This window comes from Oncorhynchus mykiss, chromosome 32, assembly GCF_013265735.2.
Source record: "Oncorhynchus mykiss isolate Arlee chromosome 32, USDA_OmykA_1.1, whole genome shotgun sequence".
NCBI lineage: Eukaryota > Metazoa > Chordata > Actinopteri > Salmoniformes > Salmonidae > Oncorhynchus > Oncorhynchus mykiss.
The window spans coordinates 40,674,451-40,690,211 of NC_050572.1; the positions used below are offsets into that span (position 1 = coordinate 40,674,451).

General features: G+C 41.8%; 1 protein-coding gene across 2 annotated transcripts in view; it reads right to left on the bottom strand.

Moving 5' to 3' along the window:
* Nucleotides 1-3,631: 3,631 nt before the first annotated feature.
* The window catches only part of LOC110531058 (probable ATP-dependent RNA helicase ddx6), a 45,619-nt gene continuing 33,489 nt past the window's right edge, over nt 3,632-15,761 (bottom strand). The window contains exons 11-14 of one of the 2 annotated variants that reach the window (XM_036970974.1): nt 15,148-15,211; nt 13,396-13,497; nt 13,043-13,264; nt 3,632-3,672 (exon numbers count right to left, since the gene is read on the bottom strand). In XM_036970974.1, the coding sequence (XP_036826869.1) occupies nt 13,056-13,264; nt 13,396-13,497; nt 15,148-15,211 (375 nt within the window). In that variant the 3' untranslated portion in view covers nt 3,632-3,672; nt 13,043-13,055. Of the gene's footprint in view, nt 3,673-7,725; nt 8,676-13,042; nt 13,265-13,395; nt 13,498-15,147; nt 15,212-15,761 lie in introns of those variants that run through there. The other variant, XM_036970973.1, reaches the window with a different exon arrangement.

Sequence of the window (15,761 nt, forward strand, 5' to 3'; positions counted from 1 at the left end):
GGGAGCGAGCAGTTTGCTGATGACAACGTTGTGAACAGAGTGCCCCATGGTGGTGGGGTTATGGTATGCGCATGCATAAGCTACAGACAATGAACACAATTGCATTTTATCAATAGCGATATGAATACAGAGATAACGTTACTAGATTCTGAGGCCCATTGTCGTGCCACTCATCCACCGCCGCCAACTCATGTTTCAGCATTATAATGCACAGCCCCATGTCACAAGAATCTGTACACAATTATTTGAAGCTGAAAATGTCCCAGTTCTGCATACTCACCCATTTAACATGTTTGGGATGCTCTGGATCAATGTGTATGACAGCGTGTTCCAGTTCCTGCCAATATCCAGCAACTTCACACAGCCATTGAAGAGGAGTGGGATAACATTCCACAATCAACAGCCTGATCAACTATGAAAAGGAGATGGGACCACCATTTGCCTCATGCAGCACGACAGACTGGTTTTCTGATCCATGCCTATTCATTTTTTAAAGGTATCTGTGACCAACAGATAAGTTTCTGTAGCCATAGATTATGGCCTAATAAATGTATTTCAATTGACTGATTTCCTTATATGAACTAATGCAGAAAAATCTTTGAAATTGTTGCTTTATATTTTTGTTCAGTATATATTAGATATGTAGTGTTTACTGATGTGTGCATGCAGGGCTCATCTAGGAAAGAGACCATGGTTTCAGCATGACTCCTTGCTTAAATAAAAGGTTAAAAAAAACACAAAAAAAACTGCTAATCGCCAACAATACCCTGTGCATCTTTCAGAAATTGGATGCGTACGACTGATCAGATGGTAAATTCCACCAGTTCTTTCCATAGCTGCAGACATGTGCCTATTTCATATAGTTCACTACTTTATGGGCCCTGGTCAAAAGTGCACTTTATAGGGAATAGGCTGCCATTTGTACCTAGCATCATAATAACAACATAATGGGGCCAGATCATGCACCCCACAAGTATGAAAGCCCAGAAAATGTTTACTAGTAAAATGCAGCACAAGCTCAGTAATTGGACACTACTGTAACTTTCTTTTTTCATGAACTGCTCCTGTACTGCTCTGAGATTGTTTATACATAGGGAAATTCTTGTCCTGTGCTATAGCAACCTAATTGTAGGCTACCATCCACAGTTTTTACAATGGGCCTAGTCTAGTTACCTATGCGGTCTTACATCGGATTTATATCTTATTTTCTCCACACAATTGATTACTGTGACAGGAAAACAATCACATTGCATCTAAGTAAAAGCTGCCCTTTTTTATTGCGAGGTTTATATTAAAAGTACTCACATTCTAGATGATGTCAGTCAGAGTTTGAGCCTTGGTTATTGAACAACATCTCGAACAGGAACAAGATTCCCTAGGAGTGCACACCGAACTTTCTACTTGCACAATGATCTCTGAATAAACCATTGTTTAGATTCAGCTTAAATTGTGCTTGTATTCTGTTTGTGGTGTGAGAGAGAAAGACAAAATGAGTGCATATGGGAGCGTAATCAAGGCACTTGAGTGGCAAAAGGCATGTGAATGTAAGCGGGATTGGATGGCTGGTGTGAGTGAGCCATTACAAGAATCTACAGTGAATTCAGAAAGTATTCATACCCTTTGACTTTATCCACATCTTATGTTGCAGCCCAAATCTAAAATTGATTAAATCCCCCCACACATGCATGCATGCATGCAAGCATACAGTTGAAGTTTACATACACCTTAGCCAAATATATTTAAAAACTCAGTTTTTCACAATTCCTGACATTTTAATCCTAGTAAAAATTCCCTGTCTTAGGTCAGTTAGGATCACCACTTTAAGAATGTGAAATGTCAGAATAATAGTAGAGAATTATTTTTTCAGCTTTTATTTCTTTCATCACATTCCTAGTGGGTCAAAAGTTAACATACACTCAATTAGTATTTGGTAGCATTGCCTTTAACTTGGGTCAAACGTTTCAGGTAGCCTTCCACAAGCTTCCCACCATAAGTTGGGTGAATTTTGGCCAATTCCTCCTGACAGAGCTGGTGTAACGAAGTCAGGTTTGTAGGCCTCCTTGCTCTCTCACACACACACACACACACACCTTTTCAGTTCTGCCCACACATTTTCTATGGGATTGAGGTCAGGGCTTTGTGATGGCCACTCCAATACCTTGACTTTGTTCTCCTTAAGCCATTGTGACACCTTTGGAAGTATGCTTGGGGACATTGTCCATTTGGAAGACCCATTTGCGACCAAACTTCCTGACTGATGTCTTGAGATTTTGCTTCAATATATCCACATAATTTTCCCTAATCATGTTGCCATCTATTTTGTGAATTGCACCAGTCCCTCCTGCATCAAAGCACCCCCACAACATGATGCTGCCACCCCTGTGCTGGATGGTTCTTTGGCTTGCAAGCCTTCCCTAGAAACAGATCTATTTTTGTTTCATCAGACCAGAAGACATTTCTCCAAAAAGTATGATCTTTTGATCTTTTTTATGGCAGTTCTGGAGCAGTGGCTTCTTCCTTGCTGAGGGGCCTTTCAGGCTAGTTCGATATAGGTCTTGTTTTACTGTGGATATAGATACTTTTGTACCCGTTTCCACCTGCATCTTCACAAGGTCCTTTGCTGCTGTTCTGGGATTGATTTGCACTTTTCGCACCAAAGTACATTCATCTCTAGGAGACAGAATGTGTCTCCTTCCTGAGCGGTATGATGGCTTTGTCCCATGGTGTTTATACTTGGGTTTGTACAGATGAACGTGGTACCTTCAAGCGTTTTGAAATTGCTGCCAAGGATGAACCACACTTGTGGAGGTCCACAATTTCTTTCTGGGGTCTTGGCTGATTTCTTTTGATTTTCCAATGATGTAAAAAAAAAGAGGCACTGAGTTTTAAGATAGGCGTTGAAATACATCCACAGGTACACCTCCAATTGACTCAAATGGCGTCAATTAGCCTATCAGAAGCTTCTAAAGCCATGCCATAATTTTCTGGAATTTTCCAAGCTGTCTAAAGGCACTGTCAACTTAATGTATGTAAACTTCTGACCCACTGGAATTGTGAGACAGTGAATTCTAAGTGAAATAATCTGTCTGTAAACAGTTGTTGGAAAAATTGTGTCATGCACAAATTAGATGTCCTAACCGACTTGCCAAAACTATAGTTTGTTAACAAGAAATGTGTGGAGTGGTTGACAAACTAGTTTTAATGACTCCAACCTAAGTGTATGTAAACTTCCGACTTCAACTGTACACACACACACACACACACACACACACAACCCGTAAAAACTACAAAACAAAAACAGGTTGACATTTTTGCAAATGTATTAAAAATAAACTGAAAGATCACATTAAAATAAGTATTCAGAGCATTTACACAGTACTTTGTTGAACACCTTTGGCAGCAATTACAGCCGATTCTTATTGGGTATGACGCTACAAGCTTGGCACACCTGTATTTGGGGAGTTTCTCCCATTCTTCTCTGCAGATCCTCTCAAGCACGGTCAGGTTGGATGGGGAGCGTCACTGCACAGCTACTTTCAGGTCTCTCCAGAGATCTTCGATCGGGTTCAAGTCCGGGCTCTGACTGGGCCACTCAAGTACATTGAGACTTGTTCCGAAGCCACTCCTGCGTGGTCTTTCCCTCGATCCTGACTAGTCCCCCAGTTCCTGCCTCTGAAAAACACCCACACAGCACAATGCTGGCACCACCACCATGATTTACCCTGGGGATGGTGCCAATGTTTCCTCCAGACGAAACACTTGGCATTTCAGGCCAAAGAGTTCAATCTTGGTTTCATCAAACCAGAGAATGTTGTTTCTCATTGTCAAGAGTCCTTTAGGTGCCTTTTGACAATCTCCAAGTGTGCAGTCATGTGCATTTTACTGATGAGTGGCTTCTGTCTGGCTACTCTACCATAAAGACCTGATTGGTGGAGTGTGGCAAATATGGGAGAACCTTCCAGAAGGGCAACCATCTCCACAGAGGAACTCTGGAGCTCTGTCAGGTTCTTGGTCACGTCCCTGACCAAGGCTCTTCTCCCCCGATTGCTTAGTTTGGCCGGGCAGCCAGCTATAGGAAGAGTCTTGGTGGTTGCACACATCTTTCATTTAAGAATGATGGAGGCCACAGGGGACAGCCAATGCTGCAGAATTCTTTGACAATCCTGTCTCGGAGCCCTACGGACAATTCCTTCGACCTCATGGCTTGGTTTTTGCCCTGAAATGCACTGTCAACTGTGGGACCTTATATAGACAGGTGTGTGCCTTTCCAAATCATGTCCAATCAATTGAATTTACCACAGGTGGACTCCAATCAAGTTGTAGAAACATCTCAAGGATGCTCCATGGAAACAGGAAGCACCTGAGCTCAATTTCAAATATACTTTGTATGTGCAAACATTATGGAGTACTGTGTGGATTCAGGAAAAAAATGTATTTAATCCATTTCACAATGAGGCTTTAACGTAACAATGTGGAAAAAGTCAAGGGGTCTGAATACTTTCCGAAGGCACCGTATCTTGGGAGAAAGACAAGTTTAAATGTTTGAATGGGGCCATGTGTCCCTGCCAACAGCTTCAGTCCAGCGCACAAAGGGGGAAAGAAAAAGGAATCTCATTGAAATGCATTTATTTAACCTCTCTAGGGTAGGGGGCAGCATTCGGAATTTTGGATGAAAAGCATGACGAAATTAAACGGCCTGCTACTGTAAAACCAGTCTTCTCACAAAAACATTGGTTTTGGATGCACACTAATATGTCTCCTCTGTGGAAAGCTGAGACTCTCACGATGGTGTTCAGTTTTAGGACGCCCACAAGCCTCACGACTCGTCTGAAGGTCCCCGGTATCAGTAAAAAAAAAAATATTTTTAAGGAATGGAAGTATATGGAGATACTGTAGTTTAGTGCCTAAAATAAGAGAATAAGTACATGTAATAAAAAAACTAAAACATTCCCTGATCTTTCTTACATCTCTCAGATATAGGACTGAAACTTCTGAACAAACTTCCTTTACATTTTTGGGGCGACTATGTTATTCACTGCCTTTCTTTGACCATCTTAAACCAATTAAATATGTAGCTTAGAACCCACCCCTTTAGGGTTGGGTGCTATCCAGATTTTCATACCTTTTTTGTACCATACTGGGGTATACTGTATTACCGGAAGTGCACACAAGGGGCACTATTTGAAAAATACAATAGATTTTTTGAGACGCACAAAACAATTTAGGCAACAAGACTGACAAGACTGACAGACTGATTTTGTTTGGACAACATGTTTTAAGTTGCTCAGCAACCAGATACAAAAAAACTAGCAAAAAGATTAACATCCCTTTTTCAGGACACTGTCTTCCAAAGATATTTAGATTTTTTACGAATTAACGTCACAGATCTTCATTGTAAAGGGTTTAAACACTGTTTCCCATGCTTTGTCAATGAACCATAAACAATTAATGAACAGGCACCTGTGGAACGGTCGTTAAGACACGAACTGCTTACAGACGGGCAATTAACCTGTTTTGGAGGCTGGTTATTGTTCGGAATATCGGATGACTGACGTGCCCAAAGTAAACTGCCTGTTACTCAGGTCCAGAAGCTAGGATATGCATATACTTGGTAGCATTGGATAGAAAACACTGAAGTTTCTAAAACTGTTAAAATAATGTCTGAGTATAACAGAACTGATATCGCAGGCAAAAACCTGAGGAAAATATATCCGAAATATATATATTTTTTTGAGGTCATATGGTTGCCTATGGGATATACAAATAGATAGGACTCAGATTGCAGTTCCTATGGCTTCCACTACATGTCAGTCTTTAGAAAGGGTTTCAGGGTTGTTTTGTGAAAAATTTGCAGTTTGAAGAACTGTACTCTCTCATTAGAAAAGTGGTCTCGTTGGCACGTGAATGAGGTGTGCGCACTTTGTTATTCATCTTCCCTATTCAACATACTACACTCAGTCTTAAATATTATAGTTTATTTAGATATTAGAGTACCCGAGGACTAATTAGAAACATCGTTTGACTTGTTTGGACGAACTTTACTGGTAACTTTTTGGATTTGTTTGTATGCATGTTGAAAGAGTGGATTACTGAGATCATTGGCGCCAACTAAACAGACTTTTCTGGATATAAAGAAGGACTTTATCGAACAAAATGACCATTCACTGTGTAGCTGGGACCCTTGGGATTGCAAACAGAGTTAGATCTTCAAAAAGGTAAGTGATTAATTTAATCGCTATTTGTGATTTTGTGATGCATGTGCTGGTTGAAAAAGTATTTTGGTGTGGGGCGCTGTCCTCAGATAGATCACATGGTATGCTTTTGCCGTAAAGCCTTTGAAATCTGACAACGCGGTTGGATTAACAAGAAGTTAAGCTTTTAAATGATGTATGACACTTGTATTTTCATGAATGTTTAATATTACGATTTTTGTATTTTATAAATCGCACTCTGCAATTTCACCGGCTGTTGTCGTAGGTAGCGGGTTAAGGTCACAGTTATGAAAACTTAGGACACTAAAGAGGCCTCTCTACTGACTCTGAAAAACACCAAAAGAAAGATGCCCAGGGTCCCTGCTCATCTGCGTGAACATGCCTTAGGCATGCTGCAAGGAGGCATGAGGACTGCAAATGTGGGCAATAAAGGGCAAAAAATTGCCATGTCTGTACAGTGAGACACCTAAGACAACGCTACAGGGAGACAGGACGGACAGCTGATCGTCCTCGCAGTGGCAGACCCTGTGCAACACCTGTACAGGTTTGGTACATCCGAACATCACACCTGCGGGACAGGTACAGGATGGCAACAACTGCCCGAGTTACACCGAACGCACAATCCCTCCATCAGTGCTCAGACTGTGCACAATAGGCTGAGAGAGGCTGGGATTGTAGGGCTGTTGTAAGGCAGGTCCTCACCAGACATTACCGGCAAAAACGTCACCTATAGGCACAAACCCACAGTCGCTGAACCAGACAGGACTGGCAAAAAGTGCTCTTCACTGACGAGTCACAGTTTTGTCTCACCAGGGGTGATGGTCAGATTCACATATATCGAAGGAATGAGCGTTACACCGAGGCCTGTACTCTGGAGTGGGATCGATTTGGAGGTGGAGGGTCCGTCATGGTCTGGGGCGGTGTGTCATGGCATCATCGGACTGAGCTTGTTGTCATAGCAGGTAATCTCAATGCTCTGCGTTACAGGGAAGACATCCACCTCCCTCATTTGGTACCCTTCCTGCAAACTCATCCTGACATGACCCCCCAGCATGACAATGCCACCAGCCATACTGCTTGTTCTGTGTGTGATTGCCTGCAAGGAAGGAATGTCAGTGTTCTGCTATGGCCAGCGAAGAGCCCGGATCTCAACTCCATCGAGCACGTCTGGGACCGGTGGATCGAGGGTGAGGGCTAGGGCCATTCCCCCCAGAAATGCCCGGGACCGCGCAGGTGCCTTGGTGGAAGAGTGGGGTAACATCTCACAGCAAGAACAGGCAAATCTGGTGCAGTCCATGAGGAGGAGATTAATGCAGTAGTAGTAGTACTTAATGCAGCTGGTGGCCACACCAGATAGTGACTGTTACTTTTGATGTTGACCTCCCTTTGTTCAGGGACACATTATTCCATTTCTGTTAGTCACATGTCTGTGGAACTTGTTCAGTTTATGTCTCAGTTGTGTAAATATTTGTATGAACATAAGATTCAACAAGTTTACTGAAAATAAACGCAGTTGATAGTGAGAGGATGTTTATTTTTTTGCTGAGTTTATGTTCTGTGGAGGAGGAAAAAAAAGTTGAGTTCCAATATTAGGATAACAGTTGTGATTGGAGGAGAGAGGTGGGGGTTATCGAATTAGGAACAACCCCTATGTTCTCCTCGAGCTCATTAATGATAGAATGTTCATATTTGAAGATGGCAGAAAAGCCCGTCTTTGGCAATGACAAGGAGTGGCAAGGAGTGGAAGGTTAGCTAAAAAGACTGGTACCCAGGTTAGAATGTAACCAAGAAGCTTGATCTTGACATCTAGCCACTTAGCAAGTTAGACCTAGCAAGTTAGCAAACCAAATGCAAAGCTGGAGACCTGAGGTGGATCTAAATTATAATGACATCATAGATTTCGTATAGTTATAAGCACACAACCCTGCAGCCCCCAGGTGCCCCCAATCCCCCCAAAAAACATAGTTTAAACAGTTTTGAAAATCAGTCAGTATTTCGAAATACCCCAGTGTATAGTATATATCGCCCAAACCTACTAGCCATAAAAGTGGATGATGTATTCAGCAGGAAACAATACAACTTGGATCAATATTTTGCATGGTTCTTACTTTTCTTTTTAAGGTAATGTTCTATCTCAAGTTTTTCAGCTGATTATTACCTTGCAATACCAGGATACAATCCAAAAAACATAAGCCTATGTGTCTTAAGCCAAAAAAGGACTGATAACTCAGTGTGCATTTGGCAAGTTACCTTTGGTGCAAAAAAACATGGTTAAGACTATTTTAGCCAAAAGATGCAGGCATCTCTTAATTAAATAAAAGGGGAACAAGAACAGGACATACAAATCAGCAAAAACAAATACATCCATGTGCCAGGTTCTGAAGATTGAGAAAAGATAAGTTGAAGAGGTGCCTGAGCTGCAAGAGCTGAATGTTGTGCAAAAGCCGGGTACATCCTGTTGTCCTGGATGGAAGATAAGGTGGCAAGGATTAAAAATATATGTCTCTCTCTCTCCCACACACACACCCAATTCAATATATCCCGTATCCCTTTTATAGCCACAATTATTTGATAGACATAAGGAAGATGGTAATCGAGTCAGCTTGCCATCTGAGGAATTTACCATATTCCTTACACCCATCTGACCATTTCAGATCCAAGTTAGGGGTGACCTAAAATATTAGCCATTTTCACTGGCATGTCAGACATACAGTGCATTCAGAAAGTATTCAGACTCCTTTACTTTTTCCAAATATTGTTACGTTATTCTTATTTTCTAAAAATGGATTAAATAAAAAATCCTCAATCCACACACACACACACACACACACACACACACAATACCACATAATGACAAAGCAAAAACAGATGACATTTTTGCAAATGTATAAAAATAAAATATTTTGCTCAATTTGCTATGAGACACAAAACTGAGCTCAGATGCATCCTGTTCCATTGATCATCTCATCCTTGAGATGATATGAAATAATCATCTCAAGGATAATATAATAATAATATAAGGATAATATGAAATAACACTTAATGACAGCTTTGCATTCTCTCAACCAACTTCATGAGGTAGTCATCTGGAATGCATTTCAATTAACAGGTGTGCCTTATTAAGTTAAATAGTGGAATTTATTTCATACTTAATGTGTTTGAGCAAGTCAGTTGTGTTGTGACAAGGTAGGGTTGGTGTACAGAAGACAGCCCTATTTAGTAAGACCAAAGTCCTTACTTTGGCAAGAGCAGCTCAAATGAACAAAGAGAAACGACAGTCCAACATAACGTTAAGACATGAAGGTCAGTCAATACAGAACATGCAAAGAACTTTGAAAGTGCAGTCGCAAAAACCATCAAGCGCTATGATGGAACTGGCTCATGAAAGGAAAGGAAGAGCCAGAGTTACCTCCGAAAACAATAGTAGGCTTGATTTCCAACAATTACAAGACAGCCTACAGGAAGGAAGTGAGGGCCCTAGGAGTGTGGTGCCAGAAAAATAACCTCTCACTCAACATTAACAAAATAAGCTGATAGTGGACTTCAGGAAACAGCAGAGGGAGCACCCCCCTATCCACATCGACAGGAGCGCAGTGTATAAGGTGGAAAGCTTCTAGATTCCGGTGTATACATCACCGACAAACTGAAATGCTCCACCCACACAGACAGCGTGGTGAAGGCGCAACAGCTCCCCTTCAACCTCAGAAGGCTGAAGAAATTTGGCTTGACACCTAAAACCCTCAAACTTTTACTGATGCACAATTGAGCGCATCCTGTTGGGCTGTATCACCAACGCTTCACTGGGGCAAACTACCTGCCCTCCAGGACACCTAAAGCCCCCGATGTCACAAGAAGGCCAAAAAGATTATCAAGGACAACAACCACCGAGCCACTGCCAGTTCACCCCGCTATCATCCAAAAGGAAAAGTCAGTACAAGTGCATCAAACCTGGGTCATAGAGACTGAAAAACAGCATGTATCTCAAGGTCATCAGACTTTTAAACAGCCATAACCAGTCCAGAGGGGCTGCTACCCCATACACAGACACTTGAAATCACTGGCCACTTTAATAGTAGAACACTAATAAGTTTTACATATTTTGTATTACTCATCTCATGTATATACTGTATTCTATTCTGCTGTATCTTAGTCTATGCTGCTCTGACACTGCTCATCTAAAGGTTTTTATATATTCTTGATTCCATTCCTTTAGATTTGTGTGTTTTGTTAGATATTACTGTACTGTTGGAGCTAGAAACACAAGCATTTCACTACAACCGCAGTAACATCTGCTATACACGTATGTTGCCAATAAAATTGGATTTGATTTGCAGAGGATAAGTTCATTAGAGTTAACAGCCTCAGAAAATGCAGCCCAAATAAACACGTCAGAGTTCAAGTAACTAACAACAACATCAACTGAATCAGGCCTTCATGGTTTAATTGCTGCAAAGAAACGACCGCTAAAAGACACCAATAAGGAGAAGAGACTTGCTTGGTCCAAAAAACAAGAGCAATGGACATTAGACTGGTGGAAATGTGTCTTTTGGTCTGGAGATCAAATTTGAGATTTTTGGTTTGAACCGCCGTGTCTTTGAGAGAAGCAGAGTAGATGAACGGATGATCTTCGCATGTGTGGTTCCCACCGTGAAGCATGGAAGTGGTGGTGTGATGGTGCTTTGCTGGTGACACTGTCAGTGATTTTTTTATTTTATTCAAAGCACACTGAACCAGCATGGCTGCCACAGGATTCTGCAGCGATACACCATCCCATCTGGTTTGCGCTAAGTGGGACTATCATTTGTTTTTCAACAGGACAATGACAACACACCCCCAGGCTGTGTAAGGGCTATTTGACCAAGGAGAGTGATGGAGTGCTGCATCAGATGACCTGGCCTCCACAATCACCTGACCTCAACTAAATTGAGATGGTTTGGAATGAGTTGGATTACAGAGTGAAGGAAAAGCAGCCAACAAGTGCTCAGCATATGTGGGAACACCTTCAAGACTATTGGAAAAGCATTCCTCATGAAGCTGGTTGAGAATGCCAAGAGTGTGCAAAGTTGTCATGAAGGCAAAGGGTGGCTACTTTGAAGAAAATAAAATATATTTTGTTTTGTTTAACACATGATTCCATGTGTTATTTCATAGTTTGGATGTCTTCACTATTATTATACAATGTAGAAAATAGTAAAACTAAAAGAAAACCCTTGAATGAGAAGGTGTCCAAACTTTGGACTGGTACTATATATAAATACAAATACACTGCTCAAAAAAATAAAGGGAACACTAAAATAACACATCCTAGATCTGAATGAATGAAATATTCTTATTAAATACTTTTTTTCTTTACATAGTTGAATGTGCTGACAACAAAAATCACACAAAAATTATCAATAAAATTTATCAACCCATGGAGGTCTGGATTTGGAGTCACACTCAAAATTAAAGTGGAAAACCACACTACAGGCTGATCCAACTTTGATGTAATGTCCTTAAAACAAGTCAAAATGAGGCTCAGTAGTGTCCCTACAACGCCTGGGCATGCTCCTGATGAGGACAGTCTGTGGTGGATGGAGCGAGACATGATGTCCCAGATGTGCTCAATTGGATTCAGGTCTGGGGAACGGACGGGCCAGTCCATAGCATCAATGCCTTCCCCTTGCAGGAACTGCTGACACACTCCAGCCACATGAGGTCTAGCATTGTCTTGCATTAGGAGGAACCCAGGGCCAACCGCACCAGCATATGGTCTCACAAGGGGTCTGAGGATCTCATCTCGGTACCTAATGGCAGTCAGGCTACCTCTGGCGAGCACATGGAGGGCTGTGCGGCCCCCCAAAGAAATGCCACCCCACACCATGACTGACCCACCGCCAAACCGGTCATGCTGGAGGATGTTGCAGGCAGCAGAACGTTCTCCACGGCGTCTCCAGACTGTCACGTCTGTCACATGTGCTCAGTGTGAACCTGCTTTCATCTGTGAAGAGCACAGGGCGCCAGTGGCGAATTTGCCAATCTTGGTGTTCCCTGGCAAATGCCAAACGTCCTGCACGGTGTTGGGCTGTAAGCACAACCCCCACCTGTGGACGTCGGGCCCTCATACCACCCTCATGGAGTCTGCTCAAACGGTCAGAAACAGACACATGCACATTTGTGGCCTGCTGGAGGTCATTTTGCAGGGCTCTGGCAGTGCTCCTCCTGCTCCTCCTTGCACAAAGGTGGAGGTAGCGGTCCCGCTGCTGGGTTGTTGCCCTCCTACGGCCTCCTCCACGCCTCCTGATGTACTGGCCTGTCTCCTGGTAGCGCCTCCATGCTCTGGACACTACGCTGACAGACACAGCAAACCTTCTTGCCACAGTTCGCATTGATGTCCGATCCTGGATGAGCTGCACTACCTGAGCCACTTGTGTGGGTTGTAGACTCCGTCTCATGCTACCACTAGAGTGAAAGCACCGCCAGCATTCAAAAGTGACCAAAACATCAGCCAGGAAGCATAGGAACTGAGAAGTGGTCTGTGGTTATCACCTGCAGAACCACTCTTTTATTGGAGGTGTCTTGCTAATGGCCTATAATTTCCACCTGTTGTCTATTCCATTTGCACAACAGCATGTGAAATGTATTGTCAATCAGTGTTGCTTCCTAAGTAGACAGTTTGATTTCACAGAAGTGTGATTGACTTGGAGTTACATTGCGTTGTTAAAGTGTTCCCTTTATTTTTTTGAGCAGTGTATATACAAATAAAATACTGCTTTTTAAACAATTAAGTACTGGATCCAACTAGTCTTCTGAGGAATTTGCCATATTGCATGTCAGAGGGAATGACTCACCAGTTTAGGAGTTCTAGGGCTCCACCTGTTGGCGGCCAGTCACCTTCAGCCCCTCCTCGCAATTGGGGTTGGTGGCGTGGAATTCTGCCACGTACAGGCTCTTGTCGATGCTGCCAGGGATAGGCTTGATGTCGGTGACCAACTGGTCCTCGATGGACTTCAGATTGAAGCGGTCTTCAGAGGTGATCAGGTTGATGGCCAGGCCCAGGTGGCCAAACCTCCCTAAGAGACAATATCACAGAGGGATAGAATGAGCATGTGGCCATGTTCTCAAAACAAACCATTCAGAAATTACAAGAAGATAAAAAGCATTGACATAATACCAAAAGAAGCACATAAAAAGGTTACCATACCTGATCGTCCGATGCGATGCAGGTATGTCTCAGCATTCTTGGGGAAGTCGAAGTTGATGACGACATTGACGGCCTGGATGTCAATACCTCTGGTGAAGAGATCTGTTTCAAACAGTAAACCATAAAACAGTTTAATCAACTGTACTACATACCCATGTAAAATCTGATACAACCAAACAAAACATTTCTGAGTTTGGTTGGGTCGCTCATTGGTATAAAACCACTGTGCAACTTCACATGCATCCCAATCAATGACGACTAGCGTGGGCCAATTTCTATTGTAAATTCTCAAAAAAGTTAGTTCCAGAAGTATTCTAAAGGGTGATTATTAGGTTTCATAAACATGATTAGTGCTTCCCCTTCAAATCAGTTTTAGAAAATAAATAGAGGATAGGTTGCTGCTAGGGATGTGGCGGTCACAAAATTTTGTCAGCCAGTGATTGTCACACAAATAAAACTGGTCTCACGGTAATTGACCGTGAATTAACACACACACATTTAGCATCTCCTGGCTTCCTAAATCCATGTTATATCGCCTACACCTTCACAATAAATACATTATTTTAGACAGGTCTAAAGAAGCATATGAAAAAAATGTAGTCTATTTCTGAAGAACAGAATAGCATACTTTGAGTTTTCCTTATGTTAGGTCCTGATGTGGCTATGGGCTACATTTAGCAGACAAGATTTGCTTAGAATTATTATTAAAATAAAAAGGATATTCTCTCCACAAATGATTTGAGGGAGTGTGCGTGCACATGCGGCTATTCTGTGTTGAGCGGTTAACAAGAAATAGGTATTCCTATATGCTTAAATTTAGAGTTATTCATGTAACTTCAGTTCTACAAATGTTGGGCTATATGTTTGGATTTTTAATACATTGTAAGGCTGCATGATGCGACTAAAAAGTAGCTTGAAAGGCATGAGCGCTGCTTAGTTTTTTTTGCGCAAACTGCACACACTACATCAGATCACTCATTCACAATTTGACAAGCACTTGATATTGCCAAGAATTTCACGGTGGCATCCCTTCGGTGGCCGTAACGCACCCTAAAAAAAAATCCATGCCTTTTGCGGCCAGTGGCCGTTGTGCACCTCCCCCTGAGTGCTGGCTCCACACCAACCCCGCTAGATGTGTGAAAGTGTATAAGCTAATGATCCATCATGTATGACATTCCTGGGAGTGTGTAAAATTATATTTTGTATTACCATATCATTTTTGTCTGTTCTCTATAGTTATGTACTTGAAAATGTATCAATTGACCAATTCAGCACATTTTGGCAGACTTGATACAAAATATTGTCCGGTATTGCAATGCTTCATTGGATCAATCTGAAACTTTGCACATACGGCTGCCATCTAGTGGCCAAAATCTAAATTTCACCTAAACTGCACTATATTATGGCCTCTCTTGCATTTCAAAGATGGAACAAAAAATAGAGCAGTTCGATTTGTGTATGTGATTTTAGGCACAAAAAAAAAAAAAAAAAAAAAATTATATATATTTTGAGGTATGCTACTTGAGGTATGCGACTGATTATAAAAAGTCGCTAGAAACGGCACCATTTCTTATGCTGGGCATCATTTACAAGTGATGATATGATTCCCAAGTGATAGGCTAATATTGTCACCCGTCAGACTAATTTTTCTGGACACAATGGTGCTCCCAAATTATTATTCCAGGTCGCACAGCTAAATATTTAGGAGCATATGCCAAAATGGTCGCACTTTAGAGCCCCGTGGACACGTACCAGTGCAGACAAGATTTCTGCAGAGTCCATTTCTGAAGTCGTGGAACACACGATTTCTGTACTCCTGTGAGGATTAAAAGAACACTGCATGAGAGCACTGAACACAACCTCAGAATTGCATATTTTCTCATGGCTCCCATACATTGACTAGCACAAACTCATATATTCCTCATATTTCTGTCCAAAGGTAGTCTCCTCGTTGGTCAGATTTTTCTCTTGTATGACAATAAAAACAAATCTGTTCATCATTAAATCTGGTATGGTGTGTAGACCATAATAATAAAAATCAGGAGTTGGAACCGGTTCAGGGAACAGAATCACAAATGAAAGTGATCTATACAGTTTTATTTTAAAAGCATGGGAACCGGTTAATAACATTTTACACATTCAGGGCAAGTCCCACAATAAAACAAAGCCCACTCTGTCACTCAAACGTATTCCAGTGTCTGCCTGCCAGAAAATCTTTGCCAGTGTGTGCAGGCAACCTGCCCCTCAGAAGCATAGTCTAGTAGCCTACTGACGTTACAAGCAGAAGTTAGGAAGATATATTTTTAATTAAAGATTGAATTAACCGTTTCAATGCTAGTTAAGAATAATGCAGTGACCATGGGATT